Source organism: Panicum virgatum, chromosome 2N (assembly GCF_016808335.1).
Source record: "Panicum virgatum strain AP13 chromosome 2N, P.virgatum_v5, whole genome shotgun sequence".
NCBI classification, from domain to species: Eukaryota; Viridiplantae; Streptophyta; class Magnoliopsida; order Poales; family Poaceae; genus Panicum; species Panicum virgatum.
Window position 1 is genome coordinate 55,874,094 of NC_053146.1, and position 26,937 is coordinate 55,901,030.

Consider the following 26,937-nt stretch of genomic DNA (forward strand, 5'->3'; position numbering starts at 1 on the left):
GTGGAGCCAGACGTCTAGTTAGGGATCTCCCTAGTGCACACTTTTGTTAGTCGTAGGCCCCTTTCCTCTAGTTGAACCCGGATTCAGTAATGCAAAGTTTGTAAATTATGAATTTATCCGCACTTGGTTTGTAAAACTTAAAGTAAAGTGTTATGTTTTTTTTGTTGTATTTTCAATTGTGTGTCGTGCTTGTACCATCTGCGCCCACTTTCGCGTGGGACTATCGGTGATGTTTCGATCGGGATGTGGGTTGAGAAAGGATCGCCAAATTAAGCCGTTAAGCTAATGAGCCCGATGTGTTCAAATGACGGCCATTACGTTTAATTAGAGTTTTAATTTGGCGGTTCCGTCACAGCTGAGCTGTTGGATTTATAGGCGAAGGGAAAGAGAAGACGATGCAGTTACCGACTCCGGTTGGCAATGGACAATGCCAAATTGCCACGAGCTCAGAACATGCAATGTTGCAAGAAAAATCAATGCGATTTTGATTGGATATTTCCCGGCCCATATGTTCGGCATTTGTTGGAGTTGGAGCCACTAGTAGCATATAGTCTGATAGCTGTCCATTCCATAACGCGTTGTATCTCCTGAACAACCAGATTGAAGGTGTTCGGTGGTCCAAACTACTTGCTCGACAGCTTCATATCACTTCTTCAGTTGGCGGTCCGCTGGATCACCGGCAGCTCATACGAACTCTATCTCGCAGCTCCTTCTTGCAAGGGCCTACACGGTTGCAACCAGGCAACTAGTAGCTGATAATCATACAGATGTTCATCAGTTCAGGCAACTTGCTTCTGTAATCTGTAGCAAATATTAATAATATTTGCACCTTAATTTGCAAGTTTCAGCAAGTCGTCTGATTGTGCAATGACAATGATGTACCGAATTGTTATTCGTGATTTCTGAAAGTTGCTGTGCTCACACTGCATCATTTCTGAGCGATAATACTTGATTCAATCCAAAGCCGAAACAAGTTGCTCGACAGCTCCATATCTCTTCTTCAGTTTGCGGTCCGGTGGATCAGTAGCACATAATGTGAACTCCATTTCGTCGCTCCTTCTGACAGTTCCCAACCAACACATTTCCTATGCTTCCTTGTCTTCATTCCTATGTGCTGTGCCTTTGGTTTAAGCCCGAAGAAATTAAAACAGCACTGAAATGGACCCCAGCTGATGCATCTGATGGCACAACCGCCAGCTGAACGAGCATGGCCCTCACCTTCACGTTGCCCCCAGCAAACATGGGTCCTCGTGCCGCTTCCCCGCGACACCGCTCGGCATGGCTCTGCACCTGCGTGGGTGCCTTGGTGGATGTCCAATCCAAGCACCGAAAGCGCCCACCACGACCGGCACCGGCAGTCTCCAAACATCACACACACCGTGCTCGTGGCCATGTCACTTGCCCAAAACCATCCCAACCCGTGTAGTCTTGTGAGCTATATATTTCATAGTCAGGTGGCATCCCAGTACCATCGCAGACAAAGCACTACGAACTCAACTCAGAGCTCGGCAAGTCGGGAGCTCCCCAGCTTTCCAGTAAAGAAAGGAAGAACCAGCCATGATCAGCGCCAAGAGGATCGCTCAGCTGGCCAAGAAGTGGCAGAAGATGGCGGCGCTCGGGAGGAAGCGCCTCGCCTGGGTGGCGTCAGCAGCGGCGCCGGAAGCCGACGAGTGCTGTGCATCCGTGGCGAGCAGGGGCCACTGCGCGGTGTACACGGCCGACGGGGCGCGGTTCGAGGTGCCGCTCGCCTTCCTCAGCACCGCGGTCTTCGCGGAGCTCCTGCGGATGTCGCAGGAGGAGTTCGGCTTCGCAGGCGGCGACGGCGGCAGGATCACGCTGCCCTGCGACGCCGCGGTCATGGAGTACGCCATGTGCTTGCTCGGGAGAGGCGCCTCTGCCGAGCTGGAGCAGGCGTTCCTGAGCACCGTGGCGATGCAGTGCTACCACCCTGCGAGCCGTGTGGCGCCGTGTGTAGCAGCTTGCTGTTAGTTGCAGCTGTACAAGTGAACGTATAACAGTTAGTTCATCAGTGTAGGTAGGATGACAGAGAGGTGTTATTCAGAGCCTTCTGATCCTGCAAAAGATGGTGTCAACGTGGCCAAGTAGCAGTGTTGTTCACTGTACACAAGGATATTGCACACTGATCGCAGTTTAGGGGCAATATGTTTATGCAGCACAAAAATTCAGACCTGAAAGGATACTGCCACTCCGTTGTCCAGCTGAACCAAAATGGGCCATCGTGACTCTTGCATTTCCAATTGGCAACTTGCTGCAAAATTCAGACCATGTTTCTGGTCAGCTAAGAAACATACTACCTCCGTCCTGAAATGTAAGACATTTTGATTTTTCTTAAGTCAAACTATTCTAAGTTTGGCTAAGTTTATAGAAAAGAGCACTAATATTCTGAACGTCAAATGGGAATAATTAGATCAATCTATTATCTTATTATTTGATCAACAAACAGAGCCTTCACGTTCGCTCTCAAGACTTAGAAATTCTCACGTTAATCGGAGAAAAATAGAAAAATAAAAATTACCCACCACTGCTATTACAATAAAAATTAACCTAAAATACCCGTATGCCTAATTAAAAATTACCCACCAATGCCATTATGAAAAATTAAATATAAAATACCATTTAGCTATGTATCAGTTACAAACATATTATTAATAAAAACTAAAGCTAACAACAATCAATCTTAATAAAAAGAAAAATATGCATAATATTATTAAAGCTCAACAAATCAAATTGTTATTATAGGTATATCATATTTGAATTGTTTTAACCAACAATAAGAAATAATATATGATAATGAACAGAGTGATGTATGTTAACAAATAGTATAATTTTTAAAAAATAGTAAAGATACAACGACTTGTAAATTTTTTAATTTTCAATACTAGTCGCGCAAATGCGCGGGTCATACGCCTAGTTATGAAATATATTTCTATAATTTACTTATTTTGTGTTATATGCTAATATTCTTTGCTATAAATTTGATCAAACTTAAACTACTTTGACTTATGACAAACTAAAATGTCTTACATTTTAGGACGGGAGTACCTCTGAAGGTCACTTGGAAATTGGGTCCTAACTCCTAAGGGCCATTCTCCCTGAGCGGTTTATCAATTGTAAAAGTGGTTTGACCCAGATTGATGTACGATTTATGATGTATGATTTATGATAGCAAAAGTGAGACCAGACCTGCTGAAATATGCCCAGACTGATGTTCGATGCACAATTCAGTTCAGAGTGGAGGACCAGACCTTTCGAAAAAACAAATACAAAGACACAGAACTTGAGAAAATGCGCTTGTTGAAATGGATCACAAAGACAATTAAAGACTCCCAAGACGCGTGCTACTGTGCAAACTCCAACTGATTGCCACATCACTCAGCTATGTTGCACGGCAAAGTGGCATCGCCAAAATAGGGTGCTCAAACCCTCATCTTTGAATGATAATGACTACTGGATGAACCTTTTTATGCAATTCTTTGGACTTCTCGCTCCGGCTAGATCTGGACCCCGCGTTCTTGATCTGACGGTTCAAGTCAATTGCAGCAGCAGCCGGCTGGTTCTTCTGCCTGACCGTATCGCACTGCCATCTCGTTCATCCCAGATTCCCACCGGACGCTGCAAAAACGTCTTTAACCCAACTCCCGTGCATCCGCAAACTCTTTTTTTTCCTCTCTTTTTGTTTCTAGTTTTCTTTCATGCTAATTATTCGACGGGACGATTTCAGTTTGGAATGAAACAAAGAACCTAGTCACTTGTCACAGATCAGCAAAGATAATAAGCAGGCTTGTGATATAACAAAATTTCGCGAAAGGCCGGGCGGTTGAGATGGCTAGCCCGGCCCGGTAGCATCCTTCTCTCAGAAGGTTCTGAGTTCGATTCTCATCATAAGCGAATTTTAGACTGCTGAGAGAAAAAAAACCCCTCGCTGTGCTCGCCATAAGACCCCTCGCTGTGCTCGCCATAAGACTTTGCCCTCACAGGCATGGGCCAGGGTTCGGGGGGTTTCTCTACCCGGGTAAGCCGGTGTGGCTTCCTTTTAATGAAAAAACGGTGGGGCCGTTTCTCCCCCCCCCCGGTAGAGTTTTTTTTTTATATAACAAATTCAATTTCCTATATGATTCTACAACTTTACATCCGGTTGAACCGGAATTTGTATAGTGCGTCAGGAGCTAACAATAGGCTATACACAAACAGCTAACGGCTGGTTGCATGGCACCACACCGCTGACATTGTGGCACGGCCTGACCATGGAGCTCAAGAACGCCCTCACAACCTCTTCAGAGGCGTCTCTTCTAAGCAAGCACATCACGTACTCCATGACCGCGGAGTCACAGGGCAGCGTGATCTTGCCGTCGTCGCTGGTGAACCCAAACTCTTCCTGCGACATCATTAGGAGCTCGCCGAAGACCGCTCTGCCGAGGTACGCCAGTGGGACCTCGAATCGCTGGCCATCGGCCGAGTACACGACGCAGTGGCCCTTGCTGGCCATGGACGATGAGGTACTGCATGATCCTTCAGCTTCTTTCATTGGTGCCGACGTGAGCCGCTTCCTCGCCAGAGCGGCCATTCTCTGCCACTTCTTTGCCATCTGAACAAGTCTCTTGGCAGTGATCATGGTTGCTCCTCCTGCTTTCCTGGCTGAATGTTCAGAGAATATTCTGTTGGTACTCAGCTGCTGCTAGCTAGATGTAATGCTTAGGTTGCTGATGAACTGATGGAGTATTTGTGCTAAGCGGATGGATATATAGGTGTGAGCTGAGAAGAGGAAGGCATGCGGTTCAAGGGCAGCTATCAAGTCAGGCTGGCAAGGGGCAAGGCCACGAGCTCAGAACATGCAGTGCCAAGCTTTGGTGTGGTCTTGATTGGATTTCTTTGGGGCCATCTGTTGGGCACTTGTTGGAGCCACTAGTCGCAATGTCTGGGGCATAGTCACACGATTCGGGGTCGAGGGTACCGTTCCTCGACCCGGAAACACCGATCCCGTCCCGGAAACGTGGGGTTGTTTTTGTTCCCGCCATGTAAAAATCTCTCACGAGGACCGTATCTCGTCCCTCGACCCCGTTCCTCGACCCCATCGACCCCGAATTTATGTGACTATGGTCTGGGGTGCTCGGCTATCACAATGTGCAGCCATACTGCCCTGCTTCATGGATCATGAGGACCACATGTCAGAGAGACAGTTCCTTCAGTGATCATGCAATGATAGACCCATTGTTTTGCTACATTTGTAGTCTATACTATCTACTAAAGTGCCAAGAATTGGTGCAATCTCATGAGCCTTGGCCCCACGTGGGGCCCGCATACTATTCATGCGGGTACCCACATACTATTCACGTGGGACCCACGTGGGGCCCACGTACTATTCAAGCGGGACCCATGTGGGATCCACGTACTATTCAGGCGGGACCCACGTGGGACCCATGTCCCATTCAGGTGGGACCCGCGTGGGGCCCACGATTCTATTAAGTTAGTCTCTTTATCTTAAAAAAATATTTTCCTTCCATTATTTGACAATACAAAATATATTTAACTACTTCCTACATACAAAAATAATAACTAAACTTTGTATACTACATCTACATGTGGTAGCTGTACTACTTCTTGGGTTTTGATTTCCCTCCGTAAACCCACAAAATATAATTAAACTGTTCATTCATTTCTAATCTTACTTTTTTTCCTACTAAAGTAATTAAACTATACCTACTGACACAAAAAAAACCTAAGGAAAAATTACCTATACCTCTATACTACAATGCTTGAGATTGGCGCGCTCTCAGACACAAAATTACTATGCCGCTTTACTGTAATTTTTAGATCTAACTCAATACATCGATACGATGTTGCTTCGAATATAGTAACGAATAATATCTTTCTATTAATATTTTAGGTCCATATTTTTTGTACAGGTGCACTTAGCGCGCCAACCTGACTAGTTCCTCTTAAGATATCTGAAAGCCTTTGTGCCCACAGCTGCCCACGGCACATTGTTTTGGGGCGACCGGATTAGACCACGGCCTGTCTATCTGCACAGACAACTTGCTTGACAGCTTCATATCACTTCTTCAATTTGCGGTGCAGCTGGAATGGTAGCACATCATGTGAGCTCCATTTCAGTTTGAAAGAAATCAGGAGAACCTCTGATGGCACAACCACTAGCTGAACGAGCCTAGCCTGGCCCTTACACTTCACGTTGGCCCCAACAAACATGGGGATGGGGTCCTCATGCCGCTTCCCCACGACATGGGTGCTGTCCAAATCCAGGCACCGAACTCGTGTCCATTATCTAAAAAAAGATCCAGGCACTGAAAGCACATCGTGACCGGCTCCGGCAAGAACCAAACACTCGACCCCATCCTCATCCAAATCGTACTAGCAGATGTGTCTTGCAACATTGCACTCACCATGCTCATGGCCTTGTCCCTTGACCAACCATTCCACAAGAGTAGTCATCTGAGCTCTCTATATATTCACAGTCAGGCGGCCTCCGATCCGAACACCATCACTTACAGCTTCACAAACAAAACAGAGCAAACTTAAGCATCGCCTCTCCAGCTTCCATCTCAATTCTCAAGAAAGAAGAAGGAAATAAGTGAGCAATCAACCATGATCAGCACCAAGAGGATTCCTCAGCTCGCCAAGAAGTGGCAGAGGATGGCAGCGCTTGGGAGGAAGCGCCTCACCTGGCAAAAGGAAGCTGACGAGTGCTGCACCTCTGTGGCGAGCAAGGGCCACTGCGCAGTGTACACCGCCGATGGGGCACGGTTCGAGGTGCCACTGGCGTGCCTTGGGACAGCAGTCTTCACGGAGCTCCTGCAGATGTCGCGGGAGGAGTTCGGCTTTGGGGGTGGTGATGGCAGGATCACACTACCCTGTGACGCTGCGGTCATGGAATACGCCATCTGTTTGCTCAGGAGGGGCATCTCTGCGGAGGTGGAGAAGGCATTCCTGAACACCATGGTCATGTCGTGCCACCATAAAAACAGTGTGGCACCGTATGTGTCAGCTTGCTGTTAGAGTTGCAGCTGTATAAGTGGATGTATATTGTAGTATTCATTAGTGTAGGTAGGAAGTAGGATAAAGAGGGGTTATTCAGAGCCTTCTGAGTTCTGATCCTTCATAAAGATCAAGGATGGTGGCTAGCAAGTTAGCGCCACTGTTCTTGTTCAATGTACACATCCTTTGTTGCACAAATAAATGACTTGTAACAATTTGGGACAATAAGTTTCGTCAGCACAATTTTCTGAAACCAATCCAAAAAGGTTACTGCAACTCCATGCTCCAGTTGAACCAAAACGTGCCATTGTGCCTCTTGCATTTCCAAGTTCCAACTGGCAACTTGCTGTGATATCCAGAATTTTGCCATCAGTTTGGTTTACAGAACATCAGGTGCTTACTCCTCCCAATCCATGTTTTATGGTCACTGGTCAGTATCGACCAGTTCTATCTAAGAAACATACATCATGAAGGACACATGCAAATCGAGTCCAACCTGTCAACAACAATTCTGCCTGAGGTTGTGCGGTAAGATATCAATTGTAAAGGTGATTATAATGTCCTATTTAAAAATATGAACTGGCTCCTCAGGTTGGGACAAATAGCCTGACAGTTGTTCATGCCCATGCCAATTTGTATCTGAACGACCAGATTGAACATTTTAAGCTGGCAAACTAATTGCTCGACAGCTTCACATCACTTCTTCAATTGGCTGTCTGTTAGGTCACTGGCATCTCATGTGAACTCAGTTTCATTGCTACTTCCTAATGGACCTAGAATTGCAACTTGGGAGCTAACTGGTAATCTCGGGCGTGTTCATGGGCCAGCTCTCCGTATCATAGTGACTGGATGTGCTAAGCCCACAGTTTGGGTGCATGCTCATATCCGATCCTTGAGGTACTCATCAGATAATCATTATTTGCCATCAATCGAGGCAATTTGATACTGTAGCCAGAGTGCCACCTGAAATAAACCCAGACTGATGCACGATGCATCATTCAATTCAGAGCTGAGGAGCAGACCTTCTAAAACAAAAACACAAGAAACATAACTAAAGAGGGTCCAAAATCATTCAGAATGATTGTTTTTGAGAAAGTTTGACCTGCGTAGCTCCAAATCACTGGATACAGGACACTGAAACAGATGATGCATCTGCCCAATTCAGCAGCCTGTACTGTAGCGTGTGTCTGATGCCAAACCACTAGTCCACTATCTTTGCCCTCATGGTGCACCGAGTGATGGCCCAGCACAATCAAATCTGAATCTCGATGTCTACCTTTGCTTCCAACAATGCATGTACCAAGGTCAAGGCTTTGTCCCCTGACAGCAGCATGAAGGCATGGCCACAGGGGCCATTTCTACACCTATATATACAGGAGTTAGCAAGACACCATCACTACAACCCGAAAGTCACAAAAAGCCTTTCAGAGCACAATACCTGAGCCAAGAAGCCAAGAAGAACCAATCATGATCAGTTCCAAGAGATTTTCCCAATTGACGAGGAAGTGGCAAAGGGTTAAGACAGACACTGGAGATGCTGACACATGCTCCACCACTTCTCCAGTTGCAGACAAGGGCCACTGCGCTGTGTACACGGCGGATGGGAAGAGGTTTGAGGTCCCATTAGCATACCTCGGCACAATGGTCTTCAGTGAGCTGCTGAGGATGTCCCAGGAGGAGTTTGGGTTCACAAAGGATGGTAGGATCACATTGCCTTGTGACGCAGCTGCGCTGGAGTATGTGATGTGCTTGCTCAGAAGAAATGCATCAGAGGAAGTGGAGAAAGCGTTCCTAAGCTCCGTAGTGATTCCTTGCCAGCATTCAAGCTATACAGTGCCACCAGTGGCGCTGCATCCGCAATTTGCAGTTTGTAGCTCCTGAAGACATGCAGCCTATTCAGGATTCTACAGCTATTAGTGTAATACACTTTGTACTCTTGTATGTGTACTACTCTGACATAATTAGAAGGAAGGAAATTGTACATTCTCTCTATCTTAATGAACTGATAGGCATCATTCCTTGCTGCTGCTATAAAAATTTGGTGATGTGAAGCCTTTTTACTCTTGCAAATCAGAGATGAATCAGAGCCTGGCAAACCAACACCTAAAGGAAAAATCAGCTCTTACTTTTGTGTTTCTTTTCATTTAGAATACATATGACACTTGGAGACAGGAACAGCGAATGAATGTATGTATAACTGTTAAGTGTTAACAGAACATATTTGCACACACAATTTAGGAGAGAAGCTTGCTTTCAATATGTATGCTTCAAAAAGAAAATGCCAAGGGAATGACCAGTTGGAATATTCTTAAGGTGAAGGAAAATAAGTTTTGGGGTTTTAACTAAAACGTGTGGTTGCTGTGCAAAAGAGTTTTTAGAGTGTAAGACAAAATTTGTTCAGAATCAGGCTGAGAAAACTGTGCATAAGCTTGTAGACCGACAAACCCTGACGCCAATTTTGCAAGCATGAGCTCAGAATTTATCTGAACTCCAAACTAGTACAGCCCTTACACTCGCGGGCACAGCAATAGAACAATGATAAATGAACCATATATTGTCCGAAGCTGATCGACGACCCAAAGGAAATTGATGTAGCACCGTCCGGCCAGCTGCTATGAACAAATGATGGCACTAATGCATAAACAACGAACTAATCAAGGATTCGTGCACGCGCGAGTCTGGACAAGTAAATCTGAACACACTTCGCTGATTTAAATGGGGCAACCTATTTGATTTTGGAGTTCTCACCGGAGCCGACAAGGCGCCTGCTGCGCGGCGCACTAACGTGGGCCATGTGCATCGCACCCGACGCACGGCCACCGGGAAAGCTCGGGGGAACGGCGGACTCAACGGCGCAGGCCGGCTTCGCCGCCGGCCCGCCGCCGCCGCCAGGAGCGGAACTACTGCGGAAGACGTCCGTGACGAACGGACGCCCGTGAATGTCCCACCCGGGGCCCAACGGTAAGACAGGCTGATACGCGGGTCCCACCCCGAAAGACCCAGAACCGCTCGGCCTTCTCGAATCTGGGCCGCGAGAATCTGATCGTACGGTGTAACTGGGCCCTAGATGGATCCAATTTTACGGAGGTGACAATTTCGGAGCTGCTGGGTGTGGGAGACAAGATCTTTCATGCTCTGCCCTATACCTTGCAGTTGCAATTGCAACCAAACAAGATTAGAAAAGGGATGAAATGAAGAATCTTTTGTACCATTTCCTTGTGATCCCAGAATCTTTACATCCAACTAAACAAGAACCTAATATAGTGCATCACGAGCTAATGAGCTATACACAAACAGCTGGGTGGCGCATGAGTCCCATCGATGGCGCCGTGCCGCTGACAGTGTGCCAAGGCCCGGCCATGGAGCTCAAGAACGCCCTCACAACCTCCTCCGAGGCATCTCGCCGGAGCAAACAAATCACGTACTCCACCACCGCGGCGTCACAGGGCAGCGTGATCCTGCCGCCGTCGCTCGTGAACCCGAACTCCTCCCGCGACATGTCCAGGAGCTCCGCGAAGACCGGCGTGCCGAGGTACGCCAATGGGACCTCGAACCTCCGGCCGTCGGCCGAGTACACGACGCAGCGACCCTTGCCAGCCACGGCCGTCGACGTGCTGCACGGTGCTTCGGTTTCTTTCATCGGCGTAGACGTGAGCCGCTTCCTCGCCAGGGCGGCTTGAACGAGTCTCTTGGCACTGAACATGGTTGCTTCTCCTACTTTCTTGGCAAAGAGTTCAGAGAACTTCAGTTTGTATCAGGTGGTGTTCAGCTGCTTGCTGTAGTACTTGCCTTGCTGATGGACTGATGAAGCCTTGGGCGCTAATGCCGATGGTTTTATAGGCCAGAACTGAAGAAACGAAAGAGAGATAGAGCTTGCAGTTCATGTGCAGCTATCATGTATCATCTCAGGTTGGCAAGAGACAACAGACAAGGCCACGAGCTCAGAAACATGCAGTGCTGGTTTTGATTATACATCTATGGGGCCATCTGTTTGGCACTTGACGCAGCAACTTGTTGCAGTGTTTGGGTGCTAACCTGCTAGGATATCGCAATGTGTCGACATACTGCTATGCCTCATGTGTCTTGACTCGACCACATGTAAATTGGGTCCAAATTGTAACATCCCTAAACTAATTTTACTATAAATCTTGTCATCATGTGCATCATCATATAAATTTAAAATTAGGTTTGGTTTAATTTCCGGAATGTCTGGATTTTAATCCGGAATCTCCAGGTTTGAGCTGACCCGGAATATTCGGGCTTACTGTACTGGACACGTGTCACCCTCACATCACTTGTTTGCCACCTCACCTCTCCGGCCCCACGTGTCATACCCAGCCCCCTTCACCTGGGAATCTCCTCCCAGCACTCTCTCTCACTCCCTCACTCTCTCCAACCCTCTCTCTCTACTCTTGGCCATGGGAGAGCTCCCCCTCCTCTTCCACCATTGAAGCCCCCCCTACCTCGCCGGAGCATTGCCGGAGCCACGCCGGAGATCGACGCCGGCGAGCTGCACCACCCCACTTCATCTTCTTCCTTGGAGCTTGGAGCTTCTCCTCCATCTTCTTCGCCTCCCTCAAGCTTCAAGCAAGAAGGACGAGCTCGAAATTCACCAAGCCCTCACCACCATCTTCATCAAGACCCTACTGGTGTTGCACTGGTCGCCGGTGAGCTCATCCCCTTCCTCGATCCATCCCCATTGCCCTAGGTTGGAGCCATTAGAGCCCCTCTCACCATTGATGACCTAGAGCTCTCAAACCTCAATGCATGTTGGATTTAGCTATCAAAATAGATTCCCCACATTCCTATGAACCTTTAGAAACAAACCTCATCCCAAACCGAGGTCGGAATCGCTGGAAACGGATTTTCCAATGTTCATACGTCGAGCTGCCGGAAAGTCCGGGGTTACTGTAGAAAAGTCCGGGGCCCGACTATCTGGGGCTGAAACGCGGACTATCCTGGGTTGACTGTCCGGAGTGTACGGACTGAAGTCCGGAGTGTCCGAGAACCCCTATAAAATAGCCATTTGATAGTTATTTAATCACATTGCTTTTAGTTATGCTTGATCTCCATATATTATATATTTAGCCTCTTTTATCATGGTTTGCACTAATTAATCATGCTTTCTCATATCATGTCCATCTCATTGCAATCATTCATAGCATGTATATTTATTTAGCATCATTGCATCCGTGTAGAGACCGAGACGCCGGATCAAGAGGCGGGTGAGCACGAGCCGGAGCTCGTGGGCGACGACGCTTCCTTTGAGACCCAAAGCAGGCACCTAAGCATACTTTTCTCCCATATTTTGGATTAATGAAGTCTATATAAGTGTCTTGGTTGTGCATGAGTTACTATACTTATTAATGCTTGATTAGAACCTATTTGATGCATTACCAACCTTGCTTAGGATAATCCCTCATAGTTGAGTATGTTTGTTAGGTGTCACAAACTACATGCTTAGCCTTGCATAGTTTTGGTAGAAGTCAAGAGGTGGCAAGGGCACCACCGCTCGCGAGTTATAGGATGTTTGATTAATTCTACATTCTTAGTTATTGATGAATAAAATGTGAGCAACTATGAATTATAATTCGGACTTGAGCAAGAATGGTAGGGTCACGATGGAAAGGAGTCCAAATGGTTAGTCTTGCTTGAGTTGGTTAAGGACCGTCTCTTTGGTCGCCGGTCTCTTGAGCACTTTTTTCGTACAAACTACATGCTTAATAATGGGACGGTAAGCCAATTAGCATGAGTCACACCTTGCCTTGATCAGATTCGGTGCGAGTCGTGACGGAGTGTGATCGGCGGCACCGGTGCACTTGTCCTTTTCGACCGTTCGCTCATAGCCGGTTGTGTTTGTGTGAAAGGTTGAGGCATGAATCAACACTTATCCTTGGCCGTGGGTATGGTCGTTGGTCTTGCCCTCGTGTGGGAAAAGTTGTGCACCCCTGTAGGGTCTTTAATCTATTGCAATAGCCGCGCTCTCGGACAGTGTGCACGCTCTTTGAGGTTCACCCCATTGTAGAGTCTCGTGATGGAGTTCGTGGAAGAATGATCTCAAGTTATATATGATCATTTTACTTATGCAATTGTTTTAATGAATGACATAGAGATTATAGATGCTTTAGCTTTTGCTTATTATAACTTGATCAAAATTCAATGCTTTTATGCAAAAAATACAAACCTTGACCTATCCTTGCTACTAACCAAATGCATTCTCCTTGAGGTCGGGTTATATACCCATGTCGGATAAGTCATACGAGTACCCTTTGTACTCATTGTGCTATCGTTAAAGTTGTTGCAGGTGATGCGCAGCGGGAGGCCGTGTTTGGCTACTTCTACCCCGCGGACGGAGATGCAGGTGAGGAGTAGATGGCCGGTGGCTACAAAAAAGGCACTATCGGCATATAGTGTTTACCTTCTTATTTTACGATGTGTATGGAGTGCGCTTGAGTAGACTTTTTCGCTGCAAACTCTGAAAAAATTATGTAATCTACCTTGAACCTCTTTTGTAATATAAATTGTGTGTTGGACATGCCTATGTAATGGTATTACTGTTGTGCTAGTGGAGTGTGTTTAAATCCTGGGCGGTGCTCATGACACATTCCAAAGACTACCGGGGTTAGTCCTCTTTAATTGAGTTGATCAATGGGCGATGACTTAATTAGGCGGAATTAACTTGGGCTGGTTCCTCACACAAATGGTCGGTACCAGTTCTTTTCAGTGGTTGCCCCCATCCTGAGATGTCTGAAATTTTGAGGGACTGAGTCAAGCTTATTCAACGATCCAAACAACTTGCTCGACAGCTTCATATCACTTCTTCAATTTGCGGTCTGCAGCTGGATCAACGAGCACATCATGTGAGCTCGATTTCGCAGCAGCTTCTTCCAGTCATCCAGGTCCCTACATTTCTTGAAGCATGCAGGCTTGTTTTCAGTCACTTCACCTTGGCCCCAACAAACATGGGGTCCTCATGCACACCACGACCTGCACCGGCACCGGCACGCGGCAAACACTCGGCCCCACGAGAACGGCATCCAAGTCGTACTCGCAGACGCGTCTGGCAACATCGCATTCGCCGTGCTCGTGGCCTTGTTCCTGCCCAGCCATCCCATTCCTGCAGCCGTGGGAGCTATATATTCTGAGCTATATGTTCCTTGCCCAACCCATCCCATTCCATCACAAACAAGACAAAGCACTTCAAACTCGAAGTGCTCCCCAGTTCTCGATTTCTCGTCCAGAAAGAAAGAGAAGGGATCAGAGAACCAACCATGATCAGCGCCAAGAGGATCGCTCAGCTGGCCAAGAAGTGGCAGAGGATGGCGGCGCTCGGGAGGAAGCGCCTCAACTGGCCTAAGGAAGCCGACGAGTGCTGCGCCTCTGTGGCGAGCAAGGGCCACTGCGCGGTGTACACGGCCGACGGGGCGCTGTTCGAGGTGCCGCTCGCCTTCCTCGGCACCGCCGTCTTCGCGGAGCTCCTGCGGATGTCGCGGGAGGAGTTCGGCTTCGCGGGCGGCGACGGCGGCAGGATCATGCTGCCCTACGACGCCGCGGTCATGGAGTACGCCATGTGCTTGCTCGGGAGAGGCGCCTCTGCCGAGCTAGAGCAGGCGTTCCTGAGCACCATGGCGATGCCGTGCCACTATGCAAGCCGTGCGGGGCCGTATGTGGCAGCTTGCTGTTAGTTCCAGCTGCACACAAGTGGAAATGTACAGTAGTAGTTCATCAGTGTAGGCAGTAGGAGACTAGGACAAAGAGAAGCGTTATTCACAGAGTTCTGATCCTGCAAATGGTAGAGGAAGGTGGCTATTAGTGCAATACACTTTGTACTCTTGTATTTGTAGTACTCTGACATGATTGGAAGTGAACAGTCTCTCAATCTTGATGAAGTTATTATAGGCATCATTCTTTGCTGCCACTTTGAAAATTTTGCGATGTGAAGCCTTTTTAAGTCAGTAATCAATCGGGGCCTGCCAAACAAATACCTACAGGAAAAATCAGCTCTTGATTTTGTGTTGCTTTTAATTTTAAATATATATGAAACCTGCAAATAAGAATAGCGAATGCTTGCACTCACAATTCAGGAGAGAATGAAGCCTGTGTTACAAATGTACTAGAAAAATGCCGCGCCTTTGGCGCCCCCAAGAGGCCTGTCACGAACATATATATCCGTGCTTGTAAAGTTTTGTTGTGGGCTCAATCAAATTTGATTTGGGTTGTTAAACTGCTGAAATATGTCTATGGATCGTCCACGTGTCCTTAGAGACAAAGCTTGTATGTGACGGTCACCATAATTGTCAATGCTGTGGTATATGCAGTGTGTAAATGTGCGAGACGATTCAACCTGTCATCGATACACATTAAGGGGGTTGGTTTCACAAAAGTCTGGGGGTCTGTGAGTTTGATGTTCGTGGAGTGCATATTTATTTTGCCAAAGTCCAGGAGCTTTTTTCATAAAATTGCCATCTATAGAGTGCCTGTTAATTTTATTAAGTTTAGGCTTTTTTTTGTAAAATTGACATTCACAAAGTTTAGGGGCTCTTTTGCCAAATTGTCATTTATAAACTACGGGTTTATTTCAACAAAGCTTGAGGGGTTCTTTTGCAAAATTTACATCAACATCTGTTTCTAGCCGTCGGTCCAGAAATTCGAGGTGACATGGCTATTTCGTGGTGCAGGGAATGCACCAAGATTAGTACGACAGATGCTTCAAAGAGAAACTGGGGAATGACCTGTTGGCATATACTTAAGGTGAAGAAAAATAGGTTCTTTGAGTTTTCACTAAAACAAGTGGTCATGGTGCAAAAATATTATAAAGAGTATGTAAGCCTATATATGTTCAGAATCAGGCTGAGATTGACCACTAAAACTGAGAAACTGTGCACAGGCTTGTAAAACGGCAACGCTGATCCAATATTGCAAGCATGAGGTCAGAATTTTATCCAAGCTACATGTCAAGTTGAAAGTGATCGGGTGCTCTAGTCTAGTAGGAGGAGGGGGTGAATTAGGCACAATTAAAACCTTAGCCTATGGCTCCAACTAGTTTGCACAAAACTTAAACTAAAACAAGCTATCTAGATGTGCAACTACGGTTCACCTTAGTGTGAAACCCTCATCCCAAAAAAGTTTTGCAACCTATAGCCAATCCTAGTAAGATACTACACTAAGAAAGTAAAGGCACATAAGTTGCAATATGAAATGCGGAAGCTTAAAGGGAGGGATGAGAGGAAGCGAACTCTCGACACGAGGATTTATCCCGTGGTTCGGTTTGCCACAAAGGCGCCCCTACGTCCACGTTGTTGAAGCACTCACTAAGAGTATCGCTTCCCGGCAATCAAGTCTCTTCCGTGAACACAATCACGGTCACCTTGATCCCGATCTTCACTAAGGGAGATTGCCCACGAAGGAGGGGTCTCTGTCCCCCGCACAATGTCGTCGACGCCGCTCCACACCAAGCCGGAGGGTCGTTGACTTGCCGGCGAGTCACCAATTGCTCCAAGGGGCCGGCGCACCGTAATACAAGTGTGGTTCACTCTAGAACCAGCCACAAGGATCTCAACCTTACTTGTTCACTCACTCAAGAGCTAATCTAGCACTCACACTTTACAAAGCTAGTGATAAAATCTAAGGATATGATCAATGAGCTCTTGTATGGCTTGGAGGTGTTCTTGGGTGTGTATGAGATGTCTTGGGACTCCAGTAAGCTCAAAATGGCCGGGGTGAGGCGTATATATAGGCCACCAACTCAAGAGAGCCGTTAATAGCCGTTGGCCAGTTTTCTGCGTAGGCATCGGAACTTCCGGTGCATAGGGCATCGGTTCTTCCGGTCACTCTGCACTCTGAAATAGCCGTTGGCCTCTCTGACACTGCTGCGGCAACTTCAGGGACCATCGGATGAACCGATGCTATAGCGTCGGAATTTTCGGTGACATTTGATCTTCATATAGCTGTTACACCTTGCTGACATCATTGCACCGACGCATTGCTCCGATGGCCATCGGTTCATCCGGTGCTGAAGGCTTGGCTGCTGCACGCTTGACATCGTCTCTGGAACATGGTACATCGATTGTACCGATGCCTCTGAATGGACCGTCGGTTCAACCGGTGCTACACTCTTTCTTCAGTTGATCTTCTCTTGATCTCCAGAGGCGCTCAGACTTGCACCGATGACAGGGCGTCGGATCTTCCGACAACCATCGTATGCACCGATGCTCATGCATCGGTTAAACCGGTGCCTCTGTTTTCTGCCGAACTCGTCCAATGCATCGCAGCGATCAATTGGATCATTCAGATTTATTCTATCTCTGAATTTCCACTATGCTTTGACATCTCTATGGCGGATTGGACTTGTCATCTTGATGGTGAATTGGACTTGGCGTCTCGACGATAGATTGGACATTGCGTTTTGACGATGAATTAGACATGTTAACTCATATCCATGGGACCTAAAAACTCCTACAAATGTGATCTCACAAACTCATTAGTCCCATTAATTATATTATTACTCAATCACCAAAATCACAAACAATAGTCTAAATGGGACCATGTTCAACCCCTACACTCAGCAATTGAACAATGGTTTAATGAACCGTGCATTGCTCATACCTGGTTGAAGGTCCACAGGAACTCACTGGAAAGTTGCGGAGGAATGGGTGCCACATGAGATGCTGCAAGACAAGCACACCACATATTAAAATGAGATATGGCACAGTCCAGCCATCTCCTATGAACCAATCAAGGCTTCATCATCATGGATCAACAGAGTTAAGTCTATGCTACTGAAAATAGAGTAAACAACTCACTGTCAAATACTAAACACACGCACACAAATCCAATGGTATAGTGTAGACGCCTTATTATTGGTTGCATTTCTTTGAAAGATATATTGAAATTGCAAAAAAAAAAATGAACAAATGTATATTTTATAACTGAGAAAAAGTTAAAGGTGGAGAAAACATGGGGTCCAACGAACGGTCACTCTGTGAAAAAGCTACTGCTAGGAATCTTGGATAAACATGTTGAAAATTTGGCTCAGCCGAATCATTGAAATAAGAAAAAAAAAATCAATTTACCCCCTTCAAGTTCAAGTATAGACAAACTCTGAATAACCCTTCTAAACTATAATTTGGTTCAATTCGCCCCTAAACTATGCTATTTAGTTCATTTTACTCTATGATATAATTTGTCTTTTTATTTCTCCGTACACAAGTTGAATTTCAATCTCAAATTTTGCAGGGTAGTAGTGGACATCAAAATGCATATTAAAAATTATTATAACTTTTCATCATTATTTTTCATATAATTTTGAACTATTAATTTATTATTAAATATTCTAACATATCAAAATAATGACAAAAATTTATGACGTATTTGTTCTAACATGTGTTATGATATCATAACGTTGCAACAAGTGACTCTATCTATGCGTTAAGAAATGAAAAATATAAATTGTATTAGGGGGTAATTGAACCAAAGGGTACAGTTTGGAGGTAAAATGAACCAGGTTATCTGGACTTTCGCGTTGAGGGAAGTAATTTAGATTTTCTTCCCTTAAAACAATACATGAGGTTGTCCTTGCGTCCTGCAATTCTGCAAATGCTTTGAGCAGCTCAGAAATACTCCTAACACCAAACTAGACAAGTATGGCTCACGGCGGGTAACATTAGTGAGGCATGTGATATATTTCATTTTCATACCATTTCCTATGATTCAACAACTGTACATCTGGTTGCCAAAAAATTACGTGCATCAGAATCTAATAGGCTAACTGCTGGCTGCATGGCGCCACGCCGTTGACAATGTGGCATGGCCTGACCATAGAGCTCAGGAACGCCCTCAGAACCTCTTCAGAGGCATCTCGCCTGAGCAAGGACATCACGTACTCCACCACCGCGGCGTCGCAGGGCAGCGTGATCTTGCCGTCGTCGCTCGCGAACCCAAACTCTTCTTGCGACAGCATCAGAAGCTCGCCGAAGACCACCGTGCCGAGGTACGCCAGCGGGACCTGGAATCGCCAGCCGTCGGCCGAGTACACGACGCAGTGGCCCTTGCTGGCCATGGAGGATGAGGCGCCGCATGATCCTTCGGCTTCTTTCGTTGGCGTCGACGTGAGCCGCTTCCTCGCCAGAGCGGCCATTCTCTGCCACTTCTTCGCCATTTGGACAAGTCTCTTGGCACTGATCATGTTTGCTTCCCCTGCTGCACTGGCTGAATGTTCAGAGAACCTGCTTCTGTATCAGGTGGTATTTAGCAGTTGATGAACTGATGAAGTGCTGGGTGCCAAGCTGATGGATTTATAAGATGGTCTGAGAAGAAAGTGAAGAGCATGCGGTTCAAGGGCAGCTATCAGCTCAGGCTGGCAAAGCAGACAAGGCCACGAGCTCATAACATGCAGTGCTCCATGCCTCCATGAACAAGCACTGTGTAGTTTTTATTGGATTTCTGAATTTCCATGGGGCCATTTGTCTGGCGCTTGTTGGAGCCACTTGTTGCAGCGTTCGAGCGCTACGATATCACAATGTGCTGCCATACCGCAGTGCCTCATGTGTCTTGAGACATGTTATTGGATCCAGATGTCGGTACCGGTTCTTTTCAGTGGTTGTGATTATTAGTATGTCCCCTATCTTAAGATATCTGAAAACTTTTGTGCCGAGCACATTGTTTTCCGAGGGACTGGGTTGAGCGGCCTATTCAACGGCCCAGACAACTTGCTTGACAGCTTCGTATCACTTCTTCAATGCGCGGTCTGCAGCTGGATCACTGGCACATCTATCACTGTAAGCTCCAGTTCGCAGCAGCTTCCTCCAGTTCCCTACAATTCCAGTCTCATGGCTCCATGCTTCCCTGTCCTCAATTTGCTGTGGACAGTGCCTTGTTTCCAGCCTGAAACTGCCGATGTATCTGATGGCACAACCACCAGCTGAACATCCACTTGAACTTTTCAAAAAAAAAAAAACACTTGAAGTGTGGCCCTAACACTTCACTTTGGCCCCAACAAACATGGGGTCCTCGTGCCCCTCGCGGCCGCGCCCGTACCGAAAGCGGCACACCACGATCCAGATTGTACTCCCAGACGCGTCTTGCAACATCGCACCCGCCGTGCTCGTGGCCTTGTCCCTTGCCCAACCATCATCCCTCCTCTTGTAATCGTGTGAACTATCTATATATTCAGGATCAGGCGGCCTCCGAACACCATCGTTCACAGTCACAGCTCCACAAACGAAGCACTGCAAACTCAAATCACAGCTCTCCAGCTTCCATTCAGGAAGAAAAAGAGAAGGGTCAGAGGACCAACCATGATCAGCGCCAAGAGGATCGCTCAGCTGGCCAAGAAGTGGCAGAGGATGGCGGCGCTCGGGAGGAAGCGCCTCGCCTGGCTTAAGGAGGAAGCCGACCACTGCTGCACATCCGTGGCGAGCAAGGGCCACTGCGCGGTGTACACGGCCGACGGGGCGCGGTTCGAGGTGCCGCTGGCGTGCCTCGGCACCGCGGTCTTCGCGGAGCTCCTGCGGATGTCGCAGGAGGAGTTCGGCTTCGCGGGCGGCGACGACGGCAGGATCACGCTTCCCTGCGACGCGGCGGTGATGGAGTACGCCATGTGCTTTCTCAGGAGAGGCGCCTCTGCCGAGCTAGAGCAGGCGTTCCTGAGCACCATAGCGATGCCGTGCCACTATGCGAGCCGTGTGGCGCCGCACGTAGAAGCCAGCCGGCAGGTTGCTGTCTAGAGTTGCAGTTCAGTGTATGTATAGTAGGGCAAAGATAGGTGTTCTTCAGCGCCTTCTGATCCTGCAGCGATCAAGGTGTTAAAAGTACCAAGAAGTTCCTTTTCAAAAGAAAATGCAAGAAGTTAGAGAAGCCATTGTTATCATATTCTTTGTACATAAGTTTTACTGTGGGTATCAGAGATATATGGGTAATCACATTGCTAGGACTTACATTACGAGTCAACAAAGTATTTCCAGGTTACTGCATGTGGAACAACGGCCATGCCGGGCACCAGCTGAACTGAATCATGAAATCTTGCCTCCATTTGGGCCCTCAACACTTAACCCCAAAGAAACTGAAACTTTGAAACCGCAGGGTTATCAGTCATAGCAAAATTGTTTCTTTCTTCATTTCCATGTCCATGGTTCCTGGTTCTGAGTTTTAGACTTGTAGTAGTAGTACTTTAGGAGTATAAGCTGAACCTCCTCATCATCAGAGAGTTCTCTGTGAAATAGATCAACATCGCATGATCTAGCTGCACATGAATGTGTTTATTGAGGTACCAGAATATGACCTCAAGTGTTGCTTCAGATATAGAAAGGCAAAATAGGCAAATTCATCTCCCGACTTTCCACCAAGGGTCAAGTTGGTCTCTCAACTTCCAAATTGGCCAATCTAGTCCCTAAAGTTTCGTTTTTAGGTCATATTCATCCCTTAACTTTTAAATCGGCCAATTTAGTCCTTCAAGTTTCATTTTTTGGCCAAAGTAATCCCTCAAATTCTATTTTTATATTCATTTCACTATTTTGAAGCACCATAATTTCTCAAGCAGCTTATATTAATGCTTTATATCTATTGTATCTATTTTGGGTTATGTGCTTAATCAATCTATTTATGCGCACGGTAAGTCACTAACTTTTTTTCCCAATTGTCCACTTTACTTATCTGGTTAGACAAATTATTTTTTAAGAAATATATTTTCAATTAAGTTCAAACTCGGTAATTTGCATGCTTATCCGGACTTCCGCAAGCTAACTATTTTTGGCAAACTTAATATGAATGCTTACTCTAGACTTATCATATAGTTAAAAAGAAGTAGCAGTCGATCTTTGTAACAAACATACACGTAAAAGTGTGCGGAAGATGTTAATCATATTTAGATATTTACAAAATGAGCTCCCGAAGGATGGACCTGATCCAAAAATAAAACTTTGAGGGACTAGATTAACTGTTTTGAAAGTTAAGGGACGAACTTGACCTAAAAACAAAAGTTGAAGGACTGGATTGGCCGATTTCAAAGTTGAGGGACCAACTTGAGCCTTGGTGGGAAGTTGAGGGACCAGGATGCCTATTTTGCCATATACAAATACTGCAGAAACTGTCTTCCAGCCCTGAGCAGATTGCAAAAAAAGTTGGGATTGCCATTTCAGCTCAACAAAATACGCTGGAGAAAGGCAATACAAATGATCTATATATTACCAGAATAATAAAAATGCAGCAATAGATTGAATCGGCAAATCCTTGGCCTAAGCCAAAATCAAATATTCTAGAAACACACTATAACCTACTATTATGTGAGATATTGTTGTACAGAAGCAGTAAGAAAGAATGTAATATGATGAGCTCTGATCTTCGTGTTGCACTACGGAAACTTGCCGGACTTGAGCGCCTCAAAGCGTGCAGTGAGAGTTTCGTAGTCAAGGGGCATATTTGGATGAACACGAGAATGAAGGTTTGCCTTTGGCAACTCAGGAAAATCATTGTCGAGCTCATCCTCTTCAGAGTGACGGTTTTCTGTAAAAGGCTCTCTTGTAGGAGGTAGTGGCCTTTCTACTGACTGTATCTCCACATCATTCTCATCCTCTGACTCTGAACACAGTCCCTCAGAATCATCAAACTTTATCTCTGAGTGCACCTTCCGAGCAGCACGGCTGTTCCTTCTGTGCATCTTCTTAGTGTCCAAATCCACAGGATAGTTGTCTCTGTCTTCTATGTGGTTTGTTCCGCTGAAGCTTCCTGTGCTGGATGCTTTCCCTCCATGGGGTTTTAGTTCACCAAAGGCATCTGTATCTTCTTTCCTGGATGACCTGCTTGAGTTGCTCATTGACTGCCTCTTGCGGGGATGAGTGGATTCATGAGCTGAAGCTTTGCAATCTTCGACTTCATCAAATGGATGGTTGTTCTTATTGGCAAAATCAGCTGCGGCCTTGGCAGCAGATGCTGCTCTCTCAGCAGACTCTGCAGCTGCTCGCGCGGCCGAAGCGGCATCTTTGAATTGCATGGTGTCCCCGTTATCAGATTCATCATCAGAATACCTGGAGCTGCGGAAAAAGAATATGAAAACATGTATGAGGAACGAACTAATGATATTGCAAATCTAATCACTCATGTGGTTACATATCTAGAAGGGCTGGAACCTGAAGTTAGTTGGAATTGGTTGCACAACATGTGGTGTCAGAGTAGTCTTAATAGGCATATTGGAAGCTTCAACAAATGTACTTGGCCCTTTCTGCAAAGAAGTCAAACATACTAGCTCAAAAAAACAGGCAAGTAAGATTGAAGCATGCACAGGAGATTTCAGTAGCACATACAATCAAATCTTCAGGAGGTTTCAGAAGCTCCTGCTCACTCTCAGTGGTATCCCAATCAATCTGATGCTCTTTTGCTATATCCTTTAGAACTTTCAGTTTAGTTTGCCCAGAAGGCTTCTTAACAGACAGCTTCTCGATCAGCTTCAAAAGGAGATCAAGTTCAGATTTGAGAATAATGGACATAGGCAAATACATCTATTTCAATGATTTGTTGAGTTCTAACTAAAAACTCATCCATGCTTACAAGGTTATTAACAGCAGCATCTGGGCGCAAGTCAACTGCAGCAGAAACGAAATCTTTGCCGTACTTCTTTTCAAAAATGTCACGAATTCAACCGAGTTCAGGGAGCTCTGAGCACCTTGGAGCTGCAAATATCAAACTGCAGATGCCTTCTTTCAAGTCTGCTGGACATTCCCTGAATAAAAGGATGGCAAAAGAGGTAGCAAAAAATTAGGCCTTCTTTTAGTTTTGAGAATAAATAATTTTTTAAGCCAAGGATTGCGCAGGACAAACTTCTGCTTTGCAATGATGGGGAGACGCGTAACAATCAGCTCACAGAATAGTTCAATGATCTCGTTGGCTGCCATGAAATTTTGCTCTCTAATTACATGTTCAACCTGCAAAATTGCCAAGTACATGGATTAATAATCATATGCAATTTGGTCCACATCGAATTTTCCAGTACTAGTGAGTGAAAGAGTTAACAGAACCTCTGGTAAACAATGCAATTTGCGGAGGTTATATACCTAATTTTCTTACACAACTTATTCAGGGGCTCCATACACTTCAAAATAGTGACCCCATTGTTCCGAAATTAAAGTACAATTAAGGAGTTTCCTTGCATCACTGTTACTAATGGAAAGAAACGTCATGTTTATAGCAGTTAATTTCTTACAATAAAGTTTCCCAATTCTGATTGGGTTAGGCGACAGTTAATCTCTTACAATTAAAGTATTCCAACTCTGATCGTGTACCCCCCAAAAAATGAACCAAATCAACTGATTTGTACGGAATTTCTTGTTATTGGACACCAGAATCCCCCATTTCTTGGCATCGCTGCCCGGAAATCCGAAAACCCGCATCTAAGGCCTACACCGCTAGATCAGAAACGAAGAAGACGCGCAGGCGCAGCTTCACATTCGAGGGGATTCTCCGCTAACGCCGGGAGGAAGGTACTACTCTGTCTAAACAGTACCAGCAACCCAAGTTTCTCCGACGAACTAATTTGTAATGCAATAAGACAAACCGAAACTCCCGGTGCCGAGCGCTCACCCTGATGCGCGCGGTGTCCTCCTGTTTGTCGCGGAGGAGCGCGGCGATGTCGCGGCGCATCTGCCGCACCTGCGCCTCCCGCCGGTTCCGCAGCAGCTTCATCCGCGCCGTCGCCATCCGCGCCTCCGTCTTGCTGGCAAAGGCAAGGCCCCCATCCGTCAGCCGTACTCCCGAGTCCCGAAGCCCCCCGTCGGCTGTCGCCACGAGGAGGACGACAACGCGGGAGAGAGAGAGAAAAGCAAACACCGGCGCGGGCGCGGAGGAAGACGGCGTGGCGTACCACTTGGAGGCGCTGAAGGAGCGGCGGAGCAGCACGGCGGCGACCGCGGCGCCGGCCAGCCGCCGCAGCGCGCGCGCCGGGGACTTGGACTCGCCCGCGGTCATCATCATCGCCGCCGTCGCCCTTCGGCCCCTGGGGCCTGGGACTCCCCGCGCCGCCGACGCCGACGCCGACGCCGAGGTAGTGGGTGAGGGTGCGGTGCGGTGCCGGTGGCGTGGGTGCGCGAGGCCTTCGGGGCTCGGGAGACTGACCACAGGGTTTTGTTGCGCGTCTCGTGCTGCCCGCCCGTTCGGCGCCGCCCCGCAGCCCAACGGTCACCTTGACTCGGACGGAAGCTGCCGAGCGAGATGCTCCTCGACGAGGCCAGGCCATGGACCCGTAGGGCGGTGCCTCGGTGGGCCCGAGACGGCAGTGGGACTGGGTGGCGCGCGTGCCGGGCCGGTGCTGGCCCTGTGGGTCCCACCGGTCGGCAGAGTGGGCGTCCCGAGGGGCGTTGTGGCGGTGGGGCCTGGAGAGTTTCCCGTTGGGGGGAAGGACGAAGTGCGCATGCTGGCATCGCTGCGGTCTGCTGCGACTGGGGTTTGGGCCCACGAGTCGTCGGTCGGACAGGATATGTCCGACCCAACAAGGTTAACGTCTCTTTAATGGGCTGACAATGCTAAGATGGGAATGGATCCGGAAAGTCTCCGAAAAGGCCCGGTATCGTCGTGGGCGTTTCCTCCTCACCAAGCATTTTGCAACTCCATCGTTGTTCATCATACAGTTTGCCAACTCCATCGCTTTTTTTTCTATTTTTGAAAGGACAGCCAGCTCCCTCGTTGATCCTCTGCTTCGATAAAATTCGACACGTTTCACCATGGATAAACCAAAGAGATATTAGCGCGGTGACTGATTCATAGTAGCTTCTCTTGGTCAACCCACGTGACCGCTTCGTTTCTTTTCCCCCCCTTTCCTTCGATACTCATCTTCTGTTCATCTTGTTCCTTGCTCCACACTGTTGCGCTCTCCGTTGTTGGTTTGTCGCCATCAATTCCATGAGGAAAAGGTAGGGAATATATACCGGAGTATGTTCATCGCATCTTTTTCCCCAACACAACTGTATTCCTCGTTACAGTGATTTGATTGAGCCCATGCATCTACAGCCGTTTGATTGAACGGAACCGAAAGCCTCCAGGGAAATCCCAAATCCGTCAGGCATGCAGATTTAGCTAACCAGGCAACGCCCGTGTCGAGCCATGCCAGAGCCGCACGGTACGGACGGCTCCTCGGCCAACGCCTTTCCCGCCGGCGGTCAAGTCAAGTCAAACAGCATCCATCTACTGATCGGGCAGTGAGCCCAAAGGCCGTTCGTACCGGCCGTAAACAGAAAGAAAGCCACGGCTCCCAGAGGAGATCACATGCACGCCCCAGACGCTAGCTTTTGCCGTAAACCAAACCCTAGCTTTTGCTGTTCCGCAGCAGCAGCAGCTGATGAAGCGAAAAATCGCTGAAGCCGCAGCGCCGAGACGCTAGATTCGGGACGGCTAGCGGCCGAGCAGCTACCGGCCGACACGGATGGTTTGGCCCTCCAGGCTTTCTTCTTGTTTCAGCGGCGGCAGCAACCAGCAAGCAGGCCAGCAGCTCGTCACCACCTTTCGATGTCGAGTTCTAGTAGTAGTAGAATAGTAGAGGGCTATGGCCTTGACTCCTTTTGGATCGGCCAATGAGGATTTGCCGGCCCGGAAAGGAGGGAAAGATCAAAGATGGTGAGGAACAGACCAGCAGTAGTGTTGTATCTGCGTTCAGAGTCTCCAGAAGAAGACCGGAAAGCGTGGACGGTGGAGTGGACGACGACAGCCTTTCTTTCCTTCTGCATCTGCTACTCCTTGTGGCCGGCAATCTAGCAGTAATACCCAAGTCTTCATCTTAAGCACAGGCACACACACACACACACAAAAAGCTCACTGGCAGTCGTTGCCTCCCAATTTATATGCACATTGCAGGTTTACAGGAGTGAAGAACATACATCTGTACATGTTTACCCTTTTTTTCCTTTGTCGAGCTGCTTTTTAGAACTCAGAAGTGCGTATGCGTGGCCA

At 47.2% G+C, this 26,937-nt stretch overlaps 8 protein-coding genes and 1 pseudogene across 9 annotated transcripts; 5 read left to right on the top strand and 4 right to left on the bottom strand.

Annotated features, from left to right (window-relative positions):
• Nucleotides 1–1,426: 1,426 nt before the first annotated feature.
• Nucleotides 1,427–2,260, top strand: LOC120658250 (auxin-responsive protein SAUR36-like). The gene has a single exon (XM_039936485.1). The coding sequence runs from the start codon at nt 1,558–1,560 to the stop codon at nt 1,987–1,989; it is 432 nt and encodes a 143-aa protein (XP_039792419.1). The 5' UTR covers nt 1,427–1,557; the 3' UTR covers nt 1,990–2,260.
• A 1,849-nt stretch (nt 2,261–4,109) lies between these two features.
• LOC120658249 (auxin-responsive protein SAUR36-like) lies at nt 4,110–5,248 on the bottom strand. Its single transcript, XM_039936484.1, has one exon. It carries the CDS (start codon nt 4,631–4,633, stop codon nt 4,199–4,201), a length of 435 nt encoding a protein of 144 aa, XP_039792418.1. The 5' UTR covers nt 4,634–5,248; the 3' UTR covers nt 4,110–4,198.
• Nucleotides 5,249–5,951: 703 nt separating this feature from the next.
• On the top strand, nt 5,952–7,276 carry LOC120658253 (auxin-responsive protein SAUR36-like). Its single transcript, XM_039936487.1, has one exon. It carries the CDS (start codon nt 6,622–6,624, stop codon nt 7,030–7,032), a length of 411 nt encoding a protein of 136 aa, XP_039792421.1. The 5' UTR covers nt 5,952–6,621; the 3' UTR covers nt 7,033–7,276.
• Nucleotides 7,277–8,419: 1,143 nt separating this feature from the next.
• Nucleotides 8,420–8,979, top strand: LOC120658252 (auxin-responsive protein SAUR36-like). Its single transcript, XM_039936486.1, has one exon. It carries the CDS (start codon nt 8,479–8,481, stop codon nt 8,890–8,892), a length of 414 nt encoding a protein of 137 aa, XP_039792420.1. The 5' UTR covers nt 8,420–8,478; the 3' UTR covers nt 8,893–8,979.
• A 1,231-nt stretch (nt 8,980–10,210) lies between these two features.
• On the bottom strand, nt 10,211–11,124 carry LOC120658254 (auxin-responsive protein SAUR36-like). Its single transcript, XM_039936488.1, has one exon. It carries the CDS (start codon nt 10,712–10,714, stop codon nt 10,295–10,297), a length of 420 nt encoding a protein of 139 aa, XP_039792422.1. The 5' UTR covers nt 10,715–11,124; the 3' UTR covers nt 10,211–10,294.
• A 3,073-nt stretch (nt 11,125–14,197) lies between these two features.
• LOC120658257 (auxin-responsive protein SAUR36-like) lies at nt 14,198–14,993 on the top strand. Its single transcript, XM_039936491.1, has one exon. It carries the CDS (start codon nt 14,283–14,285, stop codon nt 14,694–14,696), a length of 414 nt encoding a protein of 137 aa, XP_039792425.1. The 5' UTR covers nt 14,198–14,282; the 3' UTR covers nt 14,697–14,993.
• A 3,675-nt stretch (nt 14,994–18,668) lies between these two features.
• On the bottom strand, nt 18,669–19,384 carry LOC120658256 (auxin-responsive protein SAUR36-like). The gene has a single exon (XM_039936490.1). The coding sequence runs from the start codon at nt 19,193–19,195 to the stop codon at nt 18,767–18,769; it is 429 nt and encodes a 142-aa protein (XP_039792424.1). The 5' UTR covers nt 19,196–19,384; the 3' UTR covers nt 18,669–18,766.
• Nucleotides 19,385–20,099: 715 nt separating this feature from the next.
• On the top strand, nt 20,100–20,950 carry LOC120658255 (auxin-responsive protein SAUR36-like). The gene has a single exon (XM_039936489.1). The coding sequence runs from the start codon at nt 20,307–20,309 to the stop codon at nt 20,733–20,735; it is 429 nt and encodes a 142-aa protein (XP_039792423.1). The 5' UTR covers nt 20,100–20,306; the 3' UTR covers nt 20,736–20,950.
• Nucleotides 20,951–22,107: 1,157 nt separating this feature from the next.
• On the bottom strand, nt 22,108–25,115 carry LOC120658259 (annotated as a pseudogene). Its single transcript, XR_005668565.1, has 7 exons — nt 24,860–25,115; nt 24,580–24,712; nt 23,821–23,924; nt 23,551–23,722; nt 23,307–23,447; nt 23,133–23,224; nt 22,108–23,036 (listed from the first exon to the last, which is right to left on the bottom strand). The product of XR_005668565.1 is annotated as an uncharacterized LOC120658259 (transcript).
• Between the last annotated feature and the right edge of the window lie 1,822 nt (nt 25,116–26,937).